The sequence below is a fragment of the Aquarana catesbeiana genome, linkage group LG04 (genome assembly GCF_042186555.1).
Source record: "Aquarana catesbeiana isolate 2022-GZ linkage group LG04, ASM4218655v1, whole genome shotgun sequence".
Lineage (NCBI taxonomy): Eukaryota > Metazoa > Chordata > Amphibia > Anura > Ranidae > Aquarana > Aquarana catesbeiana.
Genome location: NC_133327.1, coordinates 62,718,751 through 62,746,644, shown reverse-complemented (window position 1 = coordinate 62,746,644; position 27,894 = coordinate 62,718,751). Strand labels below are relative to the sequence as shown.

General features: G+C 43.2%; 1 protein-coding gene across 1 annotated transcript in view; it reads left to right on the top strand.

The window, feature by feature from the left end:
* The window catches only part of TNFRSF21 (TNF receptor superfamily member 21), a 175,365-nt gene that overhangs the window by 65,805 nt on the left and 81,666 nt on the right, over positions 1–27,894 (top strand). Inside the window, exons 2-3 of the mRNA XM_073625272.1 lie at positions 8,648–9,257; positions 14,315–14,749. Of these exons, the coding sequence (XP_073481373.1) occupies positions 8,648–9,257; positions 14,315–14,749 (1,045 nt within the window). The remainder of the gene's footprint in view (positions 1–8,647; positions 9,258–14,314; positions 14,750–27,894) is intronic.

Sequence of the window (27,894 nt, the reverse complement as noted above, 5' to 3'; positions counted from 1 at the left end):
ACTGCCAAGCTTCTTCATGACAACCAAGGCTTAGACAGCTGTATTGGTTTCTTGGCACGATGAATCCCAGCTTAGGAAATCCATTGTCTATGAATGTGGAAATGGCTAGATGTGCCAGCACAGCCTTAGAAACTTGTTGATTTAGCAATGGATTTCCAAGACTAGGCTGCACTGCGATAAAGACAGCTGAGAAGCTCTGTGATAATTTGGCAGTGCTTTCAGGACAGCTGATCAGGGGTTCAGCATGAGGGAACCCCCTTCAATCAGCAGTTGTAGTAGGAGGGTCATGGAATCGTTTCCACTTTCTGACGAGGACAGGAAAAAAATGGAGATGCCGTTTTGTTGATTGGATTCTTAAAGGTGCAATTCTGATTTTTGAATAGCAACTCAAGCATGTCATTCTGATTTTTGATTTCACGACCTAGTGAGTTGCTGGCCTGGAACAAGTTTGAGGTGTGAGATTTGAACTTTTCAGACTTCATTGGCTGCTTCTTTGTTCCAGGTTACCAAAGCGAAGTTTTTGTTTTTTTAATTCCTCCTCATGTACTAAATATAGTGTTTGTGTGTGTTTAATAATAATAATATATATTATAATCTCATTTATTTAATTTTCAGATGCCTTACAGTAAAATTGTGAACCAGCTCTCCTCTCCTAGCAAAGTCTGATTTCCTGGCTACTTGCATGAAGGCAGTGCTTAGTATTCTTATGCCTAGCTGAAAGGCGAGCAAACGTTGCATTTTCAGAATCCTGAATCTATTCTACAATGTATTGGCAAACTCCTTTTTTTTTTTTTTTTTTTTCCCCCGACATTGTTTAAATTGAAAACTGCGCAAAACATTCCGAACTTTTGGGTTTTATTTTTTATTATTTTTTTTGATAAAGTGGTGAGGGGTTTAGAACCACTGGCACATTTTTATTGTGTCTGTTTGTTCTGGTCAACAATATCACCCAAAATAAAATGTGAAGTGATAGTAAACACCTTGTAAAGCAACCCATTCAGTTTAAATAGAAATGAAAGGAAAAACATTATAAATACCCTTTTTCAAAAATTATCACATTCCCTCTGTTCTCAGCTGTATAAGACCTGGGGAGAGGAGAAGCATTAGCCCACTAAGTTTGCCAAGGAAAACAGAGGGACTGGCAGGAATACCAGGGATTCCACACAAAGGAAGCAATACAAAGAGAACTTTCTCGTACAAGTACATGGTACAGCAGACACATATCAGGAATATGAAGTGTTGGGGTAACGCACGCTTTAAGCAGGGCCGTCTTTAAGGCAGGGCAAAAGGGACAGCTGCCCTGGGCCCTGTCATTGTTGTGGGGCCCAAAGCTGCTGCCTCATACTTGCCAGTTAAAATTCCCTTGTCCCTTGAAGTTTTAGTCCCGTGCTGGGTCCCGATATCTCAGTGTGAAGTGCTGCTACTAATGCTGCCCAGCTCTGGCCTATTGTTGTGTACAGATGACTCACCTGCAGACCCTGCGTTTACATGTAAATAGCGGTGGCATTCATATGTAAATAGCAACGGCATTCATAAGTGAATAGCTGTGCCCGGCGGCATTGATATGTAAATAAAGGCGACATTCATATGTATATCATGCCCCCCCTGTAGTGAGGAGATGACTTGCTGTAACCTCTAGCAACCAATCAGTGAGCAGTATTACTGTACAGTAATCTCTAGCAACCAATTAGCAAGCAGAAATCACTTGCTGTAACCTCTAGCAACTAATCAGTGAGTCGTAATGTGCGCTGTAACCTCTAGCAACCAGTCAGTAAGCAGTAATGATATGCTGTAACCGCTGGCAACAAATCACAATTGCTGACCTGATACAGTAAACTGATTTTAAGTCTAGCTGCTATTTATTGTAGGTCTCAGAGCAGGTGGAGAGTGAAATTGCAAGGGGGTGGGGGGCCCAAGAAAATTTTTGCCCAGGGTCCAATTAATATTAAAGATGGCCCTGGCTTTAAGGGAAATGCAACATTTTGTCACCACAACAGGAACAAAGTGGAAATGCGGACCATTTGTCCGTTTTTCATCCATCTATTGATGAGAAATGGTCAACAATGCATATCATTCAAAAAATCTGAGGTAATAGATGACCATCCATTTAAATCCGTAAACTTCACACATTTTTCTTTGAAAAAAAAAGTGACTGAACTGATTAAACCAATGGTCCATATGTGTGTGAAAGGGGCCTTACTTTGGAAAGATGTCCTCTCACTTTCTGTTGAACCTATAGGGCAGGCAGTGAAGGGTAATCTCCTTCATAATGGGACACATCTGAAAAAAGAACTCCCTGAAAGAGCATGGCACTGCCACATCCCTAAACTGATGAAGCACACTACTGATACCCCTTGGGCCAGTGTTTTTTTTTTTTTTTTGTTTGTTTTGGGGGGGGCGTTAAACCGTATGTCATAACCCCCCCTCTCTATTGGTCGGTTGGCACTTACCCCATCACCGGCGGCCTCCCGTCGTCCTGCGACCTCCTGTTCTCTGAGTCATCACCGGCTTCCGTTTCCTCCCTCCTCGGCGGCCAATCGTGAGTCTTCTATTTTGGAGCCTATTAGAGCCTCTGGCTCTAATCGGGTGCTTCAAAAACAAACCCAGCCGCTGTAATTCATGCACCCGGTGCCTTGAAAGGGGCCGGACGCATTCATAGGGGGTGGCCGCGGCGGCCATGGATAGATTCATGCAATGCATGAATCTATCCATTACATATATGGGGATGGAGTGGAGAGAGGGGGTGGTACCCAGGTGCCCCCCAATGGATGGGCCGCCACTGCCATTGGGTATCCCTCTCTCTCCTTGGGATCCACACTACCTGGGCACATACAGACACTTTTGGACAAATGTATATTGGGGATTTCCAAGATGAATAAATCCTTTCAACATAGAGGTTTACCTACCTGGTACCTTCACTTTTCCTGTCTTCTGTATTTTTTTGCGTGGGAATTGTGGCCCTTTTTTGTCCTCCGCCAGCCCCCCCCCATTAGCATTTTAGGTCTGCTTGACTCCTTGAGGGTTGTTTGTTGGGTATTATGGTCCACTTTGGCGCCTGGTTGCCCAGAGAAAGTGTCTGTCTTTTTAATGGTTCCGGTCATGTTCATTCATTATTTATGTGGATTATGATATCAGACCATGCCCCCTGAAGAAGTTCTAAACTTTTCTAATCCAAATCCGTCAGCACTTTCACCTGGATATTGTATGAGAAATGGTCTAAACCCATGATCAATAATCTTTTATTAGGATTGATGCATATTGTATGGTGAATGTATCATACTGGAACCGCATATTTTAGGATATCCCATGTCAATTATTTTTAACCATGTACACACAAAATGATATTCTTTTAAAGATGTTTGGTTACTGCCCTTAAAGTCCCAAGGGGTATCAGCAGTGTGCGTTGTCATAATGGGACACATGACACAAAAAATTATAGGGATATTTAACCATCTGCTACTCCAGTCAAAATGAAAATGCATGATTTTAGCTTTAGGTATACTTTACAGTACAAATCCTTTATATTTATTATAGACTTTGCTTTAGAGTACTACCCTGTTTCCCCGAAAATAAGACCTAGCGTGAGTTTCTGGGATGGCTGCAAAATAAGCCCTTCCCTGAAAATGAGCCCTAGTTTGAGTCCTTGTAAAATCTTGTATTCCGGTCTGTAAAAATGTTACCGTATATAATGTGCAGTGTGTCTCATTGTGGAAAATACCTTATTCACAGAGCCGCTGGGCGCTCGCGTGACCCACTGGAGCTCTTCTCCTCTCGGCTGACATCAGCAGCCCCTCCCTCTGCAGCGCTCGGTGCCGGGTGACATCAGTGAGGATCTGGGCCCCTCCCTCTGCAGTATTCAAGGTGGGGAAGAAGAGCTCCAGCGGGTCACGTGAGAGCCTAGCAGTGCTGTAAAATGGGTATTTTCCACAATAAAGTTACACAAGGAGACACGCTGCATATTATATAATCTTTTTACAAGGTCTTTAAAGCGGAGTTCCCACTGTTAAAAAAAAAAAAAAAAAAAAAAATTAAATTTTTTTTTTTTTTTTTTTTTTTTTTTTTTTTAGGATGAATATCTTTTGTTTATAGCACTCACATTTCTGTTCTAAATCGCCACTCGATTTGCCGATTTCATAGATGAATAGATCTTATATTCCTCTTTCCTGGCAATTTCCATAGTGCTTATGGGCATGTGAAGCCCACAAGCACTATCATGTAGGATCAGGTGCAGCTGAGCGACCAGCATGGATCGCCCGTTCTTGCGCACGGGAGTGCCCGCCCCATTGTGATGGCAACGAAGCCCTCGGCGCTGCCCACTGACTCCTGGGAAATAATGACAAGCATCTCCCAGGAGCATTAGCGAGTACAGGCGCCAAGGGAAATGACATCAGGCACCGTGGCGAGGAAGTGGCAGATTACAAAGGACCCCATAGCAACAGTGCTGAAGGCGCGAGTAAAAAAATAAATAAATAATTTCCAAATGTTTTTCTGATGCATAATGCTGTTGATTTCTGCAAAGTTGATTTTATGGTTGGAACTCCGCTTTTAAGGTTTATTTTTGGGGTTACAGAATTTCACAATGCTGACTCCTAAACTGACAGGGAGGAACTTTTTTTTTTTTTTTTTACATACCGTTAATAAGATATCTCCTGAAAATAAGCCCTAGTGGTTTTTTGTAGCCAAAATTAACATAAGACCCGATATTATTTTCGGGGAAACATGGTATGTGACCAATCATTTATAGTCACAGAATGTTCCTGGTCACCGAGCAGTCAGTTGGGGATTTCAGCTTCCCGATGTGCACACTTCCTGTAAGATAACAATGTCATTAGCTCCTCACATTCCGGGAAAGTCGGTGTAATCTATAACAACTCAGGAACGTGTTAGGTGAAAGTAGAAAGGGATTTCTCCATAGTGTACAGTCATTAAGCAGGAATTCATCTAGTTACTCATTCATACTGCTCACTGGGAGTCAGACAATGACATCACCACTAGTTTCTGCAAATAACAAAAGGCCTGACCAAAGAAAATAGATGACCTGCAAGTCTATTTACAGCAGATCAGATTGCGTTGTAACAGAGCACTGTGACCTTTGTTTAATAAGCTAGAGAACATCGTCTATAGCAGTGATGCTCAAATGGCTGCTGGAGACCACATGTGATCCTACATGGCCTCCTGTGTAGCCGTCATCGTTTTGTCAAAAGGTATGTTCATTGTAATAATGACCTATCAGTGCAGGCATACAGGAGAGGATGTTAGAACTTGCAGCAAACCTCTAAAAGATTGTGAACGCCTGACCATCACACCTACAGGGATTGGACAAAATTATGGAAACAAGTATGGTAAAAGAACAAAATTGTTACCTAATATGGTATTGGACCACCATTTGGTATCCAAGACGGCCTGAATTCTCTTGAGAATTGACAAATCTAAGTCTTGAATGGAGGATAATGGAATCTGATGCCACTCTTTATGCACAAATCCGGGTCACAATCCTGCGCAATGGCTTTTTTGTCTTTCAGTAAGTTGACCACGGTTATGCTTATAAAACCAAGTTTTCCCAGAAACTGTATATGCTGTCATAACCTTTGATACTGTACCTCGCAACACTGAAAATTAATTGGCAACTTCAGTCACAGCGTCACCAGCTAAGCGGACACCAACAATATTGCCCTCTTTAAAACTCCTCCGTAAGCTCTGACATGACTCCGTATTAGCTAGTTAGGCTTCCCACCCGTTAGCTAGGTGTCTCATCACACGGCGGAAGCCAAAGAATGGTACGTCGCTTCTGCTTACAACGCGAAACATGACATTGCTTTCACACCTTCCATTTTTTTGTCCAACCCCTGTACATTATGACCAAAAGTATATGGATACCCCTTCAAATTTATGAGTTCAGGTGTCTCAAGTGAAAGCTACTGTTTATAGTACAGCATTCAAAGGCATTTTAGGCTGGCTATAGACGTCTGTTTTCTTCCATTTAGCCCATGGCTGAACAAGTGTAAATCGCATGATTTCCCATCCGTGTTTTATAAGGATGGAGAAATTTCCACTGCTGGCTATTGTATTTTGGCAGTCACAGTAGCCTGTGGTGTTGCCGAATAGCGTCTGCATCTGGTAGTATGAAGTCACTTTTTTGCCAGTAGTTTCCCACCTGGCTTAGTTAAGTTAAGCCGGGTAGGCTTGCAGGGCACCTACAGCTTGCATTTCGGCTGAATTCTACAGAAGTCAAACCATTTATGGGGGCTTTTAGATAATTGTGTGCCATTGGGAAGATTCTTATTGTTTCCAGCTTGACTGTGCACATAGCCAGCTCCATCAAGGCTTGGTTTGATGAGTTTGGGGTGGAGGAACTTGAGTGTCCTGCACAGAACCTCATCTCAACTCTACTGAACACCTATAGGATGAATTGGAATGTCAGTTGTGAGTCAGGTCTTCTATTAGTACCTGACCTCACAAATGCCCTTTTGTCCGAATGAGCACACATTTCTGCAAATATATACCCCAAAATCTTGCATAAAGCCTTTTAAAGAAGAATGGAGGCTATTGTAGCCACGGGGAATGCCAATTTCATGTTGATGCCTTTTTGGTTTAGGAATTATTGGTCTAACACTATTTTATTATTATTATTATACAGGATTTATATAGCGCCAACAGTTTACGCAGCGCATTACAATATAAAAGGGAGACAATACAGTTATAATACAATAAGATACAAGAGCATTAAGAGGGCCCTGCTCAGAAGAGCTTACAATCTAATAATTTTACAAGCATGTCTGCAAGCTTTTGGTCATATGGTGACATTGATGCTACTGGTATTATTGGTAGCACATGCCATCAGCAGGCACTCTAGCACCAGTGACAATCCATATATTCGTATCCTTAGTGTGTTCTTTGTAATTTTTCAAACTGCCTTCATCATTCACAGTTTTAAGAAATTCAGAGTGACCAGTAATTACTTCTGAAATATCAATTCGATTGGGGGAAATGCTCATTGTAAATGAACAGATGAAAGAGGGGTGCTAGTGTATCACAGGACAACAATACCAGTTATAGAAGACTTTCATAGTTTTTCTTTTGGGGGGGTTTTGGGCTGAAAGTGTCTGTTGGTGCTAAAACTGGTTGGCTTGGGTGGCAGTGATCTCATGTTTGCTCAGACCTTAGCGTTGTATGCCAAGTGTGAGCCAGTGTATAGCGAATACTAAAACCTTTTTTCTTTAGCCAGGTGCTTATATTTGTATTTTTCACGGTTGGTTATATAACTGCTACTTTTACCTGATCGCTCTGTTCCAAGTATGGGCCAGTACCTACTACTAAACTCCAGATACTAAATAAAATCAGCAATCATGCAGTTATGTGTTCATTTACTATAGTTTTAAATGCAACTGTTGTACCTGACTTTGTATTGATATAAGCCTCTTGCAATCCCCTGCATAGCAGAATTCAGACAGGAAGGAAGGACAGCTGTAGTTGCCGTTTAGACTCTGCTGTAATTTCATATATTGATTTGGAATATGCTGACAGAAGGATAGAGCAGAGTAGATCAATATGTACTGCTCATTCACTGTCCAGTCAGCAGGCTGTGTGTTTTCTTGACCAGACTGAACTGCTGCAGTTCAGGTCAAGGACCTGGCTGTGCGGTCTGGCAGGAATGTCTAGAACACAAGACGGCTAAACAAAAATAGGATTTGTGTGCACTCGTGTTGTCAAAGGCAAATGCTGGTTTTTGCTTATAGATCAAATTCAAATGCAGAATGCATCAAATGTCTGCATTCCTACCAAGGGTTAAATTCCCCCATTAAATGGGACTTTAAAGGCTCAAAAAGTGATAATATTATCTTAAAATGTATACATTTTATATGGATTCCATAAATGGTGTACAAGTAAAAATAAAAGTTTCACATAATAAAGTGGAAACAAAATAGTGTATATATGCTTATTTTTCATTTTATACATGCAGAGATCACAAATGGGTATCTGACGCACTTTCAAACCGCAAGTCAAACCGCTCCTTCAGGGATAGCATGTCTGCATTTGACCTGCTTTGCCTGCAGTGCACCTGGACCTTAAGAGGACCTCCTGTATCTAAAGACACAAATTGGGTCAATTGTAGCCTCAGAACTTTAATCCACATGGCACCATTGAGGCAAATGGTAATATCTGAATTGTATGGTGCAGGACACAGGCTGAGTACTCAGACCCTGGGTTATAGGCTGGTACCATTTTAGGTGATTGGACACTGGCAAGCTTTTGGGGAACACAAGTTGAGATCCCCCCCCCCCCCAACCCTACTCCACCACCTTTTGAATGTGGGCTTTAAATGCACGTCAAATACAAGAAACTGGTGTCCATCTGCATAAACCCTTGCAAATCCTTTTTGGCAGGTAAATATTTTCCCATGTACGGTATATATTCCACAATGTGTACAACAGTTGCAGGATCTGTTTTCCTGGCATTCGACTTTAAGAGTGGATGATGCTTTGGGAGACTTAATTGAGTTTCTCTGAATATGTAGCCCTCTGCGTGTACGTGAGACCTTTCAAATTTACCAAGCTGCTCCCATACAATCCATAGCAAGCAATTGTCTTTCATTAATGGGACTTTTCAGTATGGTGGAAGTTTAAAGATAATGTTTCTCTTCTTTCAGATTCTGCTATGTCATCTTGAATTGGTGAGAGCTGAGTCGGTGCAGTTGTCTAACAAGAAGACAATATTTCAGCTGTCTGGAAAATATAACAACACCAATCTTGGACCTACAAAAATCTTATCCTGTGACAAATGCCCAGCAGGCACCTATATGTCCAAGCACTGTACTGAGTCTGACCTCCGGGAGTGTAGCCCTTGCCCCAATAGCACCTTCACCAAACATGAAAATGGGAATGAACGGTGTCACCCTTGCAGTCCACCATGTGAGCCACCTATGGTCACAAAAACTGTTTGTTCTGCCTTGACTGATGGAGAATGCTCATGCCCACCTGGCACATACCTCATGAATGGTTCTTGTGCCAACCACACTATGTGCCCGGTAGGATGGGGTGTCAAGAAGAAAGGAAGTGAAACTGAAAATGTCAAATGTAGGATGTGCTCCTATGGTACCTATTCTGATGTGCCTTCTAGTACGATGAGATGTAAGACCCATACCAACTGCTCTGAGCTTAGCCTGGTGACCATCAAACCCGGTACGAAAGAACAAGACAATGTATGCGGACCTCTTTCTTCTTCTGCTCCAGACCTCTACCCTTCGCCCTCTGAATTTGGTAAGACCTCCTGCTTTTACTGTTTATAGTAATATTCTGTCTTTTGGTTGAAAACATTTGCATTTGATCTACCTCAAGTGTTTTTTTGTGCTTGTTCAAGTAAAAACATCTTCCCCTGTAAATGGCAGCTTTAAAAATGTACTCCTCCCCCAACACACAAGAAAACATGCATTTAACTAATGTGCTGTACTGTATGACAAGGTTTACACTGCCCTCTCCAATGGAGAACCTTCTATGTGATTCTCTTCCATTCTCCCCCCCCCCCTTATCAGCTCCAGTATGTACTTGCATTTTCTTCATTTTCATGATGCTTTGTTTAGTGCCAAGAGTTGAAGGAAATGTCTGGTACTTTCAGGTACGAAGGACTATGTGACAGCTCTGGAAAATCAGCTGTCACAAAGGGGTATCCATAGAGCTGTGTAAGCTACAACACATATAACTTACACATGGCTTTCCTTTCACTTCTGGTAGCTGAAGACAGTGGCAAGGGAGCAAAAGGATATGTATCTGTGCAGGTCTGCACTAAAGTGATTCTAAAGGAGATATACATACATGCATACACACACACACACGTGTGAGTACTCCCCTCACATTTTTGGAAATATTTTATTATATCTTTTTATGTGACAACACTTGATTTGATTGTAGCCGTATTAGTGCAATTGTGACAGAGAAAATTGAGTACTGTCCTCCTTGATACTTTTTTATTTGCACTTGTCCTGAAAAATTGTATGTTAGTGCAAATAAAAAAAGTATCAAGGACAGTACTCAATTTTCTATGTGACAACACTAAAGAAATGACATTTTGCTACAATGTAAAGTAGTGAGTGTACAGCTTGTATAACAGTGTAAATTTGCTGTCCCCTCAAAATAACTCAACACACAGCCATTAATGTCTAAACCGCTGGCAACAAAAGGGAGTACACCCCTAAGTGAAAATGTCCAGTGTCAATATTTTGTGTGGTACTATTTTTTTTTTTTTTTTTTTTTTTCCAGCACTGCTATAACCCTCTTGGGCATGGATTTCACCAGGGCTTCACAGGTTGACACTGGTGTCCTCTTCCACTCCTCCATGACAACATCATGGAGCTGTTGGATGTTAGAGACCTTGAGCTCCTCCACCTTCCTTTTTGAGGATGCCCCACAGATGCTCAATAGGTTTTAGGTCTGGAGACCTGCTTGGTCAGTCCATCACCTTTACCCTCAGCTTCTTTAGCAAGGCAGTAGTTATCTTGGAGGTGTGTTTGGGGTCATTATTATTATTATTATTATTATTATTATTATTATTATTATTCATGATTTATATAGCGCCAACAGTTTACGCAGCGCTTTACAATGTAGAGGGGGACAGTTCAATACAGTAGGGACGGGAGGGCCCTTCTCGTAGAGCTTACATTCTAAAGGGAGGGGGTGGTGGTACAAAAGGTAATAGATGTGGGGAATGATTTCATGGGGTTGTTAGGTGGGTGTGGTATAGGCTTCCCTGAATAAGTGAGTTTTCAGGGATCTCCTAAAGGTGGACAGGTTAGGGGCTGATCAGATATACCGGGGCGGGGAATTCCAGAGGATGGGAGAGGCTCTGGAAAAGTCCTGAAGATGAGCATGAGAGGAGATAACTAAGGAAGCTAGAGAGCAGGAGAGCAGTCGTTAAGTTGGAATACTGCCCTGTGGCTCAGTCTCCGAACAGAGGGGATCATGCTCTGCTTCAGTATGTCCCAGTACATGTTGGCATTCATGGTTCCCTCAATGAACTGTAGCTCCCCAGTGTCGGCAGCCCCAGGCCATGACACTCCCACCTACATGCTTGACTGTAGGCAAGGCACACTTGTCTTTGTACTCCTCACCTGGTTGCCGCCACACACGCTTGATACCATCTGAATGAAATCCGTTTATCTTGGTCTCATCAGACCACAGGACATGGTTCCAGTAATCAATGTCCTTAGTCTGCTTGTCTTCAGCAAACGGTTTGCGGGCTTTCTTGTGCATCATCTTTAGAAGTGGCTTTTTTCTGGGAAAACAGCCATGCAGACCAATTTGGTGTAGTGTGTGTGACGTATGGTCTGAGCACTGACAGGCTGACCCCCCCCCCCCCCACCCCTTCAACCTCTGCATCAATGCAGGCAGCACTCATACGTCTATTTCCCAGAGACCACCTCTGGATATGACGTTGAGCACGTGCACTCAACTTCTTTGGTCGATCATGGCAAGGCCTCTTCTGAGTTGAACCTGTACTGTTAAACCGCTGTATGGTCTTGGCCACCGTGCTGCAGCTCAGTTTTAGGGTCTTGGCATTCTTATAGCCTCGGCCATCTTTATGTAGAGCAACAATTTATTTATTTATTTTTTTTTTTTGGATCCTCAGAGCGTTCTTTGCCATGAGGTGCTATGTTGAACTGCCAGTAACCAGTACAAGAGAGTGAAAGTGATAACACCAAATTTAACACACCTGCTCCCCATTCACACCTGAGACCTTGTAACACTAACGAGTCACATGACACTGGAGAGGGAAAATGGCTAATTGTGCCCAATTTAGACATTTTCATTTACGGGTGTACTCACTTTTGTTGCCAGCGGTTTAGACATTAATGGCTGTGTGTTGAGTTATTTTGAGGGGACAGCAAATTTACACTGTTATACAAGCTGTACACTCACTACTTTATATTATATATAACTGATGTGGGCTATTAAGACCAGCTTCCAATCCCCCTCCCCTGGACCATGGAAGATTTCCTGTGCTACCTTCTCTTCACCTTTCAGAATTCAGTATATGAACATTGCAGGAATGTTCTATTTGAACACATGGCTGATGTCATGCCACTGGTCAGTGTTTGCAATTACTGTAATATCTTGGTTATACGATAGCGCAGATGAAAAGCCACACTAATAACTGGTTAGTAATGTTCGTTGGTAGCTGTTATTGAAACCTATGAGCATGGCAAACAGGAAACAGTATCTGATGAGGGTTAATACATGATGGTACAACAGTTTCTGATGAAATCTAATGAATGACCATTAGCCAGATATGCTTTGAGAGCAGATAAATAACTGTAATCTCAGTAGCTATGGCTGTTTTTTGCTGTGATTCACATTTAGAGACTCTTGCAATTATATAATAATATAAAATTGTGCTTTAAAAGTAACCATGATGTTTTGCTGAATTTGAAGGAGGGGGGGGGGGGGGGCAGGGGTGCAAACTGAAAGGACAGAGGGTGATAGTTTTACGAAGTCTTTGATATTGTGGTTTTCATCTAGAGCAAGGGTCTCCCAACTTTCTAAACAAAGAGCCAGTTGATGGGCCTTCAGACTTTAGGGGGGGCTGGATTGTGACCAGTATAAGTAGATAATATCCCGGCTTGGTGGTCCATGGGAGTAGACAATTTTTCAGGCTTGGTGGTAAATGGGAGTAAAAAAATGACATTGCACCTATAGGAGAAGTAATGTCCATCAATAGGAGAAATGGTGCCCCATCATTGGGAGAAACCATGCCCTGTTAATAGAATTGGTGGGAGAAATAGTATCCAATCATTTGTGTCAAAGGAGGGAATAGTGTTCCATTATTCGTGTCAGTATCAGGAATGGTATCGCGCTGTTAGTGTCGGTGTAAAGAATGGTGCCCCAAGGGCTGGATAAAGGCAAGCCACAGTTTGAGGACTACTGATCTATTGTAGGCTACAGAGTTTGTCTCAGAGTCAGAGAAAAATGAAAATCTACTTGTACAATTTATGTACATTTCCCCTTGTTTCACATATAGGCTCCATGCACACTGGAGCTCATAAACTGCAGTTTATTGGAGTTTTGGCGTTTTTTGTTTTTCTTTTTAAAAGCCCATTAACTCCACTTTGTTAGCCTATGTGTCCATGCACACGTGGACGTTTTTTAGCTTTACTGAGCAGTGGAGTTTAAGGGGTTTTTTTCTGAACGCCAGAAATTCGCGTTCAAAGTGCCGTTTTTCACCACCAAAAAAAGATAAACGCGCATTAATTAGCGTTCAGCGTTTCAATGCATTGTGGGAGTTTGGAATGCATTGTGGAATTTTGGAGTGTCCTCTGTGTATTTTTATTAAAAGCGCTCTTAAACGCTCATAAACGCTAATACAAAACACTGTTAAAAGCACGTTTTTCAACCAGAGTTTTCTGCCAGCAACCTGACGTCCAGAAAAAGCTTTTTTGAGCTTCAGTGTGCATGGAGCCATAGAGCAAAGTTTGGGACTTCCATACTGCTTCATCTTTGCGCATGTATGGTAAGCTCATGTGTGCCACAGGATTCTGTGGCAACCCTATGGCACATCTGTGCACACGCAGAATCCACCGTGGGAAAGCATTATTTTCACATTTGTCCAAATGTGAGGAAGGGAGGAGAAGGCAGGAGAAAGTACATGTGTATTTAGGGTGAGGGCTCACTTTTAAATAAATTGTTAAACAAATTAAAGCATCTTGGCAGCTTCACCTTGGGGGCCAAAGGACCTGCCTGATAGTTTGTACTAACCCTGGAACTGCCATTTTTACTGGAAAGGCATGTAAGGTAAAAAGATTTAATAAAAAAATGAATACTACTTTTTTATAAGTAACCCCAGGCAGTTACCAGCATACACCATTTTTCACTATAGTGATCCTCTAAGTGTAAGGGTTAGCTTTCGGGATTTTACGGGCAGATTTTGACCATTGTAAGTGCTGGAAAAGATTATCTCTTTAAAGAAATGTTTTTCGTTCTGTTCTCACAGAGAAGCCTTTTCATATACTTTACCTGACATGTTCTTCTGATCTCCCAAATTTGCCTTACGGCAGGTGTGCGGCTTTCCCGGCCGGTCTAAGGCTCTGTTACTTGCCAAGATAAATAGGTGAGATCATCAAGCAGCCCGACCTCGGCCTATATGAAAGCTTACTTGTGCTAAAATAAGAATGTTTGGCTCACTCCTGAGTTTATACAAGGAAGTCTGAGGTTGGAGTTTAGTTGTTCATTAGACCCACAGTCTACAATTTTTTTTTTTTTTTTTTTTTTTTATATGCGCTCAAGTCCTACCCTTCTAACTAATCTATCATCTCTGCTCATGTTTTCAGAGCCTACAGATGTTTACAACGAAACTGAAAAGAATGAAACTAGATACTTGAACATGACAGTAGAGCCAGGAGCAGGAGACCATCAAAGACCTCATAGGAAGCCTCCACAGTTGACAGAAGGGTCCCAGCTGCCAGGAGTGGAGAGAAACAGAGGGGATGAACTCAAGAACACAGTCTTCAAGACCACCAAGCGGGGGCCTCCCCGGCAAGTCCCACACCATTTTGACATCAATGAGCACTTGCCTTGGATGATTGTACTCTTTTTGCTGCTTGTACTTGTGATCATTGTGGTTTGTAGCGTCAGGAAAAGCTCACGCACCCTCAAAAAAGGACCAAAGCAAGATCCAAGTTCTATTGTGGAGAAAGCTGGCTTCAAGAAGAACACAGCTCTGACCCAGAACAGAGAGAAATGGATTTACTACTGCAATGGGCACGGTAAGTGGAAACCAGTAAAACTATGCTTCCTATTTCTTCCACAGTTAGCATGCAATCTAACTGCTGTTTTTCTTAACTGCATTTTTAGGAAATCTGGTTGCCTTGGGCAACAGAGTTGCTAGCCATATGTGACATTGTATATGGAAACTTCAGATGAGCTCCAGACATACTATATATTTAAAGGGAACACCATGAAATCCAGTTATGTATTAACACATTGGAATGTGCAGTGGCAGTACATAGAGCAGTGATGTACAAAGTGCCGTAGTCCTTAACAACCTTTATTCACTTAAGCTAAGTTTACACTTGCAATAGGTGGGAGCAGTTAAACAGGAGCTTGAGCCATGGTTTTACTGCCCCCTTAAGCTGGGGTTGTACACTTGCAAGAGCTATGGTGCTTTGCCTAACAGCGTGGCAGCAAGTGATGCTTGGCTGCACCACAACTGCCCTGTAACCATGTGCAATGCACACGGCTGCTGTGTTGTGGCCTTTTAGGGGCAGTGAGGAGGCGCCATAATACCTCCCAGCCACCTGTGAGATGCCCTCTGAACAGCAATCCTTTGAGCCCTTAAAGAAGAACTAAATCCACTGTTTTCACCTCCAGTTCAGGCATGCGATGACCTTAAAGCGGAAATTCACCCAAAAGGGGAAGTTCCACTCTTAATCTTTCACCTCACCTTTGTTGGAGCATCCGGTTCTGGGAATTCCAGACTGTTGGGTTGATTTTACTAAAAGCAACTGGATTTTTGTACTTTGCAAAGTGCAGTTGCACTCTGCAAGGACATTTGCTCCAGAACTTAGTAAATGATGGGGAAGCTCTGCTGACTTCCATCTGACTTCAATCCAATCATGTGCAAGAAAAAATGCTGTTTTTTATATTCCTCAGACGTGATTTGAGTATTCTTTGCATATTGAAGCTTTATCTGATTTACTAAGCTCTGGGGCAAATTCCTTTGCAGAGTGCAACTGCACTTACAAAGTGTATAGTCTATTTGCCTTTTGTTAATAAACTCCTGTGTATTTGACTGGCAAATATGGCTGTGTCTATAAATTTCTATTCACAAATTGTAACTAATTAATTTTTTTTTTTAAACATTAAAGTGGATCTATATTCAAATGTTAGGTGCAGGTAGTTAGAGGTACCTTGAACCTTTAGTTCAAGTATTGAAAGTGGAGCTCCACCCAAAAGGGGAAGCTCCACTTGTTCGCATCCTGCCCCCCCTCCACTGCCACATTTGGCACTTTTTTTTGGGGGGGGGGGGGGGAGCAGGTACTTGGTTTTGACAGGTACCCACTCCCACTTCTGGGTAAGATCGCCGCATGGCGATCTACGACATTTTCGGCCCCTCCTCCTCTTCCCTTCCGCTGCCTTCTGGGACACTGAGGTCCCAGAAGACAGCAGGACCATTCAGAAAGCACAGCGCAACTCGCGCATGTGCAGTAGAAAACAGTCTGTGAAGCCTCAAGGCTTTATTTCCTGTTTCCCTTACTACAGATGTTGGCGCCTGCATCCGAAGCCGATTGATGAATCAGCTAGGGGTGCCGACATCGCGTGGTCCCTAGACAATGTCCTTAAATTTAAAGTGAGCAGCTACAGTGTTTGTAGCTGCTGACTTTTATATATTTTTTTGTTTGTTTTTTTTTTTACAGACAAACTCTTTTATAAGAATTTAAAATGGACAAACAGAGTGAAAAATGGGTTGAAATGCTTACATTTCCTGGGGAAAATGCTTCTTTAGACCCCTTTCTCTGCTCTTCACATGACCAGAAGGCTAGGATTTATTCTCTGGTGAAGGGAGGATTAGCCAACCTTAAGGTCCCTTTCACACTGATCAGTTTTTGATGTCTAAAAAGCAGAACAAAATGCACAAAAAGTATATCGCTTTAAATCCTGTGGAACTCTTCACACCAATGCTCTGCAGGTGCACTGCGTTTTATAGAAGTCCTGCATGCTGCATATTTGGCGCATGTTTAAAAATCTCACCAAAATGCCCAAAAGCACACCTCCCTATTGAAAAGAATGGGAAACTCATCAAAAACGCACCGCTGTTGCAGTTGTTGAGTCGCGTGTCTATTTTTCACAGGTGCATGATTTGAGTCGGGTAACCAAAAATCGCACCAAAACACATATGCATTTTTTGAACAGAGCAGTGTGAAAGAGCCTTAATTACGATCCTCATCTTTTAAGCAAGAGATCATTTGAACTAATATTTAGGTTTTTGGTCATGTGAGCAGCACTGTGGGGAGCTTGAAGCATCATTTTCTTCAGAAAAGCCCCTACATTACTTTTCATTTGTAGCAGCGACACTTCATTTTTAAAATAAAATGATAAATAGTTTGTAGGCATAATCATCCCCTTACTATATGGCAGGCATGTCCAAAGTCTGGCCCGCGTTCCGGTTTTGAATGGCACGCCTGGTTATTTGGACATATATATCTTTTGTGGCCCCCAACAATCTCCCAGCACCGGGGCCACAAAAGATATATGTGCCAGCTGCCTTAGAGGGGACAGGGAGGGGGCAGGACGAGTGCTGTACACACAGGAGAATTTCCTGTTTACACGGGAGCCTCTGTAGGAGGTGCCGTCTCCTGCGCTGCCATTGGAGGACTGTTCTGTCCATCATAGGAGGCGGGACTTTCTATTAAAGAGGCCGCAGAGAAAATAGGAGTTTTTCCTGTATGTAATCTTTTTGCGCTCGTCCTGCCCCCTCCCTGTCCCCCTCCAAGGCTGCAGATGGATGAGCATCAATCAGGCTGCACTGATGGCAAGGGGCGGGTGCTGCATTCCTGGCAAGGGGCGGGTGCTGCATTCCTGGCAAGGGGCGGGTGCTGCATTCCTGGCAAGGGGCGGGTGCTGCATTCCTGGCAAGGGGCGGGTGCTGCATTCCTGGCAAGGGGCGGGTGCTGCATTCCTGGCAAGGGGCGGGTGCTGCCTTGCTGGCAGTGGCGGGTGCTACAATTATGGCAATGGGGGTGGTGCGGGGTGCTGCATTCATGGCAATGGGGGGTGCTTCACTGATGGCAATGGGGGGTGCTTCACTGATGGCAATGGGGGGTGCTTCACTGATGGCAATGGGGGGTGCTTCACTGATGGCAATGGGGGGTGCTTCACTGATGGCAATGGGGGGTGCTTCACTGATGGCAATGGGGGGTGCTTCACTGATGGAAATGGGGGTGCTTCACTGATGGAAATGGGGGTGCTTCACTCATGGCAATGGTGGGGCTGCATTCATGGCACTTGTGAGGCTGCAGATGGGCACTGACCCTTATTTTACTTCACAGTTCTTTATTTAAATTTTTTTTTTTCCTGAATCTTCCCTCTTAAAGTGAAGGTGCTTGTTATACGCCAATAAATACAGTATATCCAAATAACACGCCCGAGCTCATCTCTTTACTCACACACAGCCACAAAGGCAAGAGAATTCTTGTTGGGCAGTGTATTAGAGCTCGAACTAACACACTTATGCTGCGTACACACGGTCGGATTTTCCGACGGAAAATGTTCGATGGGAGCTTGTTGTCGGAAATTCCGACCGTGTGTAGGCTCCATCGGACATTTTCTGTCGGAATTTCCGACAAACAAAATTTGAGATCTGGATCTCAAATTTTCCGATAACAAAATCCGTTGTCGTAAATTCCGATCGTGTATTCACATTTCCGACGCAGTTCCACAGTTTCACGCATGCTCAGAATCAAGCAGAAGATCTGCACTGGCTATTGAACTTAATTTTTCTCGGCATGTCGTACATCACCGCGTTCTTGGCGATCGGGATTTCCGCCAAGACTTGTGTGACCGTGTGTATGCAAGACAAATTTGAGCCAACATCCGTCGGAAAAAAAAACATGAATTTTGTTGTCGGAATGTCCGATCGTGTGTACGCGGCATAAGACTGAATTTTATTGGGTCAAAGAATGTCAGGCAAAATGGTCGGCCCTCGCGCATGTTCACTTCATCAAATCTGGCCCTCTTTGAAAAAAAGTTTGGCCACCCCTGCTATATGGGAACACCTAGCTGTCAGTGTTCAAAAGTTTCTTCTAAAGTCCTCTTGAAGTTTTGAAACCCAAAGCAGTTTTATTGCAAATGCAACTTCATCTAAATAGTCGTCCTTGGCCTGCACCCTCCCGTGCCTCCTGTTGCTTGTTGGAAGAAATCATCACATTTTTGTGGGCCAGTAAGGTGACATGGAGAGGATGGAAAGAAGTGTGGGACTCTTAGATAAAGTCAAGACTTGAATATTAGAAAGTTGTAGATTTCAGGACTCATTAGAAGCAAGCTTCAGCTAATCTGCTATTACATGTGAGCACAAGATTTTAAATCAATCTTACACCGGTACAGGTGGAGGACTGCTTTACCATCCTCCTGAAATCTGCATCAGCTTATCAAGCCTTGATTTATTTTCAATTACTAAATGTTATTTTTATTGTAAATCCTATCTTGGTCTTCGCTGCAGTCTCCATTCTGAGTCAGCTCCCCTCTGATAAGATTTGTAGTGTAATATTAATTAGCATGGTGTGATCACAGCAGAAATCTCACTGTTTTATAATTAATATATACTAATGGAATTGTGGACATTATGACATCACCAAGTAGTATGAGTAACATTGTAACGGGAAAATTACCTTCCGTGTGTAACACTGATAATGGTGTGACTTTCCAACCCACACACTCCCTCTTGTGCAATTCCGTCAGCTGCCAATAATCTCCCGTACAGTAATGGATATATCATGTTATACCTTTTTTTTAACCAAGGTTAAAGAGGATTATTTTTTTTAAATGTATGACACTTTATCTTTAAAGGTAGATCTACGATTAATCATTTACATGTGAATTTATGGTAACAATTGTGCTGGGAAAAGAAAAAACAAAACGCACAAAAAAAAAAAAACAAAGGGCTATAAATACCTACAATTTGAAAATTAACCACTTTAGCACAGGAAGGTATTTTACCCCCTTAATGACCAGGCCATTTTTTTGCAATACAGCGCCATTACTTTTAAGTGACAATTGTGCAAGCATGTAGCATGTTGTACCCAAATTTAAATTGATGTCGTTTTTTTGGTGGTATTTGATCACCTCTGCGTTTTTTATTTTTTGTGCTATAAACAAGAAGACTGACAATTTTGAAGAAAAAAAATATTTTTTACTTTCTGCTATAATACACTTCCAAAAAAAAAAAACACATTTCTTAATCAGTTTAGGCCAATATGTATTCTTCTACATATTTTTGATTACAAAAAAATCCCAATAAGCATATATTGATTGGTTGGAGCAAAAGCTATAGCGTCTACAAACCATGGGATAGATTTATGGACTTTACATTTTTTTTTTTTTTTTAATTATTGTTTTTACTGGTACTGGCGGCGATCAGCTTTTTTTTTTTTCCCTGCAACATTGCGGCGGACAAATCTGACCCTAAGTGTCACTTTTTGGGGACCAGTGACGCCAATGCAGTGATCAGTGCTAAAAAAAAAAATACACTGATCACTGTATAAATGACACTGGCCGGGAAGGGGTTAACATCTGTGGCAATCAAAGGGTTAAGTATGTTCCCTGCAAGTGTTTTCTAACTGTGTGGGGGTTGGACTGACAGGAAGAACACAGAGATTACTAGGAACAGAAGATCTATGTGTACTTCTCTGTCACAATGGGGATCTGCCTTGTTTCCATAGGCAGATCCCCGTTCTGCCTATGTCAGGACAAGTCTGATCGTTGGAGGAGAGCAGGCGAAGTTCCCAGCATAGCTAGAGAACTGACCAAGGTGTGCGGTCAGTTTTTAATGGTAAAGCAGAGGGACTGGCAGGAACACCAGGGATTTCACACAAAGGAAGCGATACAAATAGAACAGGAGACTTTCTCATACAAGTACATGGTACAGCAGGCACATATCAGGAATATGAAATGTTGGGGTAGCAAACGCTTTAAGCCAGCCATAGATCAAATCTCAGCTGGTTCAGCAGGGACTGGCAGAGATTCGATCCATTTAGGGGCAGGCTGGTTGTACCCAAGTTGATCCATCAATCAATTTGGGTACAAACAGCATGTAGGATTTTTAGCATGTGATTATTGCCAGTGGCTTAAGCCGCTAGCAGTAATAACTGTGTTCTCCCCCCAAGCCGGGAGAACACAATGGCTCCACGGGAGGGATTCCCACATAAAGCTTGAGTTTCTTTTGCACAGGGAAGTTTTGCAGCCAAATATTTTTTGTTCCACAGTGGATCACTTTTCAGAGGACAGTGAAAGGTGATTTTCAGGTGTTCCAAGATGTGGTGATGCCGTTTGCTGATGCCTTTTTTTATTGCCAGGCAGCAATTTTGCTTCGCTAGAACATGCCACAACTGCATGCGGTTGCTGCACTGCCCCATTCATTTGGGACAGTCTGACGGGGGGGTGCCGCTTGTCAGACATGGAATGTACCATTGAGGTTGCCGCACCATCTGAGCAGCTCCATGTTTGCTTGTAGATGGGTAGTTCGTGTTGGAGGATGCCAAAAATGTCAATTATATGGCTGTTTTTTTAACACCCCATGGTCACAAATGTTAAAAGAACCTTATGTTTTTCCTTAAATCTCCATAAAAACACTAAACGCTGCTTAAAAAAATTCTACTCAAGTATATGTTCTTAAAGAGTTCACCTTTCCTAAAAAACTACCTATGCAGATAAGGGGAGGGGTCTCTGTTATTTAAAAACAAACTGTGCAGCTTTTATTAAAGCTAAATAATGCCCTTGCTATAGATGTAGGCCATTTTACATAAATCATGAAGCCTGGTCTGAAAACTCCAAGGACGTTGCTAGGGTGTTGTTAAGTGAGGTCTAGTCATCCCTGCTCATCTCCACCATCACAGGACTGAGATTTCTCTGTTTAAAACCCCCTCACATACTATTTCTCTCCTCTGACGCAGTAGCTTTCAATTCAGCATTTGAGAGCTCACTCCTGTGATGGTGGAGGTGAGCAGTGATGACTAGGCCCCACTTAACAATGTCCTAGGAGTTTTCCGGTCAGGCTTCATGGGGTATGTAAAACTTTAGCGGCACACAGGAAAAAAAAAAAAAAATATATATATATATTTAGCATGCACTATAGGATTCTAACAGACCTGGGACACCTTTGGACGCTCCAAAGAGAATAGTAAGGCAGTGTGAATAGTGTCCCGTCATCTTCCTATCAGGTCCTGTTCTGAACCACGTTCCTGTCTGAATATTGTGTCCGGGTTTCAGGCAGTCAGAAACCCGGACACATGATTCAAAATCCGAACTGTCCGGGTGAATCCCTGACAGGTGGCAACCCTAGATACAAGGCTTCTCTTCCTCCTGTGTAAAGCTGCAAGATGGCGCCAGCCCTCCTTGTGGCGTGGGAGGAACACAGACACTCTCCAGGCTGCATCTCCGCCGGGTGGGTCTGCAGAGTCTGTGGATTCGCTGAATTTCCAGCCTGTCTACCCTGAGAGCTTGACAGACAGGTGCTCCATAATGAAAGTAATCCTGTGGGGAATGCTGCTAAGCCTACTTTGTCACAAATAATGGAGGCCACTCAGCACCATCAAACTTCTCTCACTACACAAATTGACTGTCCTGATGGACTTGTCACTTCTTAAACAGGATGTGCATAAACTCTGTCACAGGATCACTAATGCAGAACAACGCATTGGTGACTTGGAGGATGAAAGTTGTCCAATACAAGCCACAGTCAATGATTTGTGTAAAGGTCGGGAAATCACCACGGATAAATTGACTGATGTGGAAAATCACCTGCGGCGCAACAATTTACACTTTCTGGGGTTCCCAGAGAGTGCTGAGGGCAGGAATCCTGAGGCATTTATGGAAAACTGGCTTACTACCACCTTTTTGGAGCTTCCACATTCTCTCCCTTATTTACTATTGAAAGAGTATTTAGGGTGCCCCTCTGACATCAGGCGTACCGACGTCCAGTGCTCATCAAAGTGCTATATTTTCTTGACAGAGAGGCTGTCCTGAGAGCTGCTCGGGAGAAGGCTGCGTTGTGCTGGGTGGACGCCCTGGGGTTGCAGGTGTCCTCGCGATCCAACCGCCATACACCGACCCACTGAGTGTACCCGATCAAGTGATCCCTTTTCATCTATTCCTCCTCAAGACAATCTTTCGAATAACCTCCTGGTATACCCATCTGAGGATGACACCTGTTACTGCTTTTATGGCAGCTGCGGCCTTATAGTCTTGCAATACAAAGTTTATACTATATTTTACTTCTATGTTTGCTGCTTTACCTGAGGTCTGAGTTTGGGTTTCTACCTGGATCTGCTGGATATCGCTACTTCAGTTTCATGAGCTGGCCAAGATCCTGTTGTGTCTTCATGTGAATACCCTGTTGGATCTCACCCTGTATACAGGGTTCAGAACATTTTATCTATCAACGTGCGGGCTTGGATGGAACTATATTTTTAGTTTTTCTCTTCCAGTATACGCATCTCCTGCAATCTTGGAACCCTCTACAGGTGACGTTGACTGACTATACCATGTTCTCCATGCTATGCAGGTTTTGTATTGGGGAAGAAGCTCTCAAGTTTTTTTTGGGGGCCGGATGGGTTAGGGTGGTTCTGGTTCTAAAGGGGTTTTTGTTCTTATTGTTCCATTTCTGTCCTAGACATTGTCCATTTATAGTATGTGGCTGGGCGCTAGGGTTGCCACTTTTTCTTCAAGCCAAACACTTTAGCGGCCTGGGACACCTTTGTGTTCCCCAAGGAGAGTAGTAATGCAGTGCGCATAGCGTGCCGCACGGAACGGTGGGTGTGGCCAAATTGTTCTTGCTGAGATCTGCACCCCTAGTGATGCCAAACCTGCCCCCAGACAGCCGCCCGCAGCTCTCGGATGGCAACATTTTGTGCGCGACTATCTTGGGTACTTGGGGAACCACAGCCCGGAATAAATGTGTCCGGGTTTCAGTCTGCCTGAAACCCGGACACAATTCAAAACCCGGACTGTCCGGGTGAATCCTGGACAGGTGGCAACCCTACCTACACCTATAGTAAGGGTATTATTCAACTATAGTTAAAGCTGCACAGTTGGTATTTATTTAGACGCCCCTTATCTGCACTTTTAGTTTTCTTTTTTTTTTGGTAAAGGTGAACTATGTCTTTTAACGTAAGGTCCCTTCTATTGCTCTACACTTCCTCCATATCTCCAAATTCCTTCTTTTGTTTATTTTTTTCCTCCTGCAATCTGACTTCCTGTTATATGATGGCTACGTTCGTTCTCCATGGTCCCACACTTATGTAGAACATAGCCACCCTCTCTTACTAGCTCCTAAAATGGACTATGGTATTTACAGTCTGCATAGACCAGTGCACATGATCGCAACTGCTTATTCCAAACATATGAAAATGAGGAAGGAAAAGGGGAGGTTAGGGAGCTCACAGAGGATATTACAAGGAGACAAAAAAAACGGTAAGAAGTTAATAAAAAAAAAATCAATTACGGGGCAGTTAAGTAGTGGATGTGTATAGAATTTTTTGAAGAATAAGGATATTGTTTCCTTGTCAATTTAAGCATGAGAAATCCTTCACAGAAAGGAAAAAAAGAATGACTCTTGCACAGGCCATGTGTTGATAACCTCTCCATAGAAAACAACATGCCGCCCACATCCAGAGGCTTGCACCGCCGGTTCAATCCTGCCTCACCCCAGCGTGGCTCATCCCAGCTATTCAGCCATAATGCAGAACATTGAGAATGACTCTCATAAAGCCCTTTCCCCAGGGGACTGCGAGATAACAGCAATATTATGCTAAAGCTATTAGACATCATAAATTGTGGGAGCGACAGACCAGGCAGCATACCTCTCTGCTAATGAGTAGACGGGAGAACATTAGAATTCCATATTGGCTTAATGTTGAATTTGAAGTGTCTGTATACAGAAGGGTGGAGGTATGAGGCAGAGAAAAACCATGTAGGAAATCTACACTCACCGGCCGCTTTATTAGGTACACCTTGCTAGTACCGGGTTGGACCCCCTTTTGCCTTCAGAACTGCCTTAATTCTTCGTGGCATAGATTCAACAAGGTGTTGGAAACATTCCTCAGATTTCATTCCATATTGACGTGATGGCATCACACAGTTTCTGCAGGGTTGTCGGCTGCACATCCCAAAGATGCTCTATTGGATTGAGATCTGGTGACTGTGGAGGCCATTGGAGTACAGTGACCTCATTGTCATGTTCAAGAAACCAGTGGTGAGATGATTTGATCTTTGTGACATGGTGCATTATCCTGCTGGAAGGAGCCATCAGAAGATGGGTACACTGTAGTCATAAAGGGAAGGACATGGTCAGTAACAATACTCGGGTAGGCCGAGGCGTTTAAACGATGCTCAATTGGTATGAAGGGGCCCAAAGTGTGCCAAGAAAATATCCCCCACACCATTACACCACCACCAGCCTGGACCGTATATATAAGGCAGGATGGATCCATGCTTTCATGTTTACACCAAATTCTGACCCTACCATCTGAATGTCACAGCTGAAATCGAGATCAGTCAGACCAGGCAATGTTTTGCCAATTTTCTATTGTCCAAATTTGGTGAGCCTGTGCGAATTGTAGCCTCAGTTTCCTATTCTTAGCTGACAGGAGTGGCACTTGGTAGTCTTCTGCTGCTGTAGTCCATCTGCTTCAAGGTTCGATGTGTTGTGCATTCAGAGAAGGTATTCTGCATACCTTGGTTGTAACGAGTGGTTATTTGAGTTACTGTTGCCTTTCTATCATCTCAAACCAGTCTGCCCATTCTCCTCTGACATCAATAAGGCATTTTTGTCCACACAACTGCCAGTCACTGGATATTTTCTCTTTTTCGGACCATTCTCTGTAAACCCTAGAGATGGTTGTGTGTGAAAATCCCAGTAGATCAGCAGTTTTTGCAATGCTCAGACCAGCCCGTGCGGCACCAACAACCATTTCAAAGTCAATTAAAGCGGTAGTAAACCGCTGAAGGGGGAACAAAAAAAAACCTGCAAGACAATAGCATAATATGCTAGTATGCATCACATACTAGCACATTATGAAATACTTACCTTTAGAATGAAGCACCCGTAGCCCGTCCCGGTCAGTGCTGAGGGGGCTGACATGTTGCCTTGCCGTTTCTTCTGGGGTCGCTGGCTCAGGCAATGGAGCCGCGATGACATCACTCCTTCCCGGCACAATACGCCAGACCTTCGCCGGACCTTCACTGCGCATGTGCCGCTGACGCCAGCGGCTGCATGCAGGTTGAATATCTCCTAAACCGTGTAGGTTTAGGAAATATTCATTTTACCTACAGGTAAGCCCTATTATAGGCTTACCTTTTGGTAAAAATGTCCAAACGGAGTATACAACCGCTATAAATCCCCTTTCTTCCCCATTCTGATGCTCAGTTTTTACTTCGACAAGTAGTCTTCACCACGTCTAGATGCCTAAATGCATTGAGTAGCTACCATATGATTGCCTGATTAGTAATTTGTGTTACCAAGCAATTGAACAGTTGTAACTAATAATAAAGTGGCCGGTGAGTGTATATACCTGTGAACATGTGTGTCCAAAACAAATCCTGGATAGACACCTGCAGGCCATGTCAGCCATTGACATCTTGTGTCTTGGGGACACCAAAAGTGATAACTTGATACGGTTCCCGACTCCACACAGCTCACACCTTCATAAAGTCATGCCAGGATAAAAATGATTGAAACAAAAAAAAAAAATAAAGTCATGCCAGGGTGATGATCCCCCACAATTTAAAGCATATATAAACCTGTAAGGCCTTGTTCACACAGGCGTACACAGGTGTTCCATGTCATTTGGGAAGCAGCAGCTTCACAAATACAGCCGCTGATCCCAATTTGGCATCTATGTATATTCAGGGCTGTGCACTCGCACTGATGTTATATTAGTAACAGCTGCGGTGTCCCAATTGACACATATAGGACAGCCTGCACAGAACACCATCCCCATACGGATAAACGCGGCCCTCGTACAGATGTACACTGTAGTACGCCCCATGTGAAGAACTAAAAAAATCAGCAGCAAAAATACTGTAGCTGCTGGCTTTTTGAAAAGGGGACACCTGCCTGTCCAGGGATCCAGCGCCGTCCTCACCCAGTCCAGTTCGTCGTCAGTCTTTGGGCCCCTGACACCGGCATGTTTATTGTGGGAAACCGATTGTGACTCCTTGCAGCTTCACAGCCGGCTTCCCATTGTGCATGCACAAGCTTTGCTGTGTGAATGGTCCCACAGTCTTTTGGAACCTGTGATGTATCCTAGAAGACCAAGAGGGGGGAGGGGGAGGGAAAGTGGGACTTTAAATGAGGCACCTGAAGTGGCTCCATCCCTGTATGCGAAAATTAATAAAAGTTGGGACGTTAAATGAGGTCATGGAAAACGTGCAGGTATCAGGGGTAGCAGTGCAATTTTATTAATCAAGTAACATGCATAAAAACAATTCAAGACAGAACCACATACTGTAGAGAAAGACATTGTAATAAATATCATTCCAAAATCACAACACATGTATATGTGCATATGCGATCGGCATCAAGGGTACATACAGCTTGGCGCCACATAGTGGTCTCATTGAGAGATTAGTGCATGTACAAAGATTACATAATATGTACAAATAACAATACCACAGCACAACGAAAGTAATAGGTAATATAATATATAAAAAACCATAATAATTGTTCTCGAGATGTTGTACTGTAAACATATGTTTGTATCCCAAATGCCCGACGCGTTTCGTGTAGAACACACTCATCAGGGGCCAGATGATTAGGGATTTCTAAAAATGTAATACAACATATAGTGAGTCTAACTGGTAGCTCATACTCACAGCGAAAGAGGGGTGGGTCACCCTAAAACACTTACATGTGAATGGTACAGTGGGACATGGCAGGTACAAAGCCAAGACCAACAGGTATCTCTCCCGGGAGCTGAGGTGCAGCGAAATGCGCGCTGGCGAGCCGGGTACACAGAGTCCCCCCCGGGGGGCAGCGCGGGAACCACAGAGCCGACATGGATAGAATATCAACAAAGGGTGCCAGTGTGAACTGCCTGGGGGAAAATTTAAAGCAATGTGTCAAATTTAATGTTGGTAAGATGGACCAATAATGTCTCTCTAATAAGCATGGTGAAATACGGGAGTCTGTGCCGAAAGA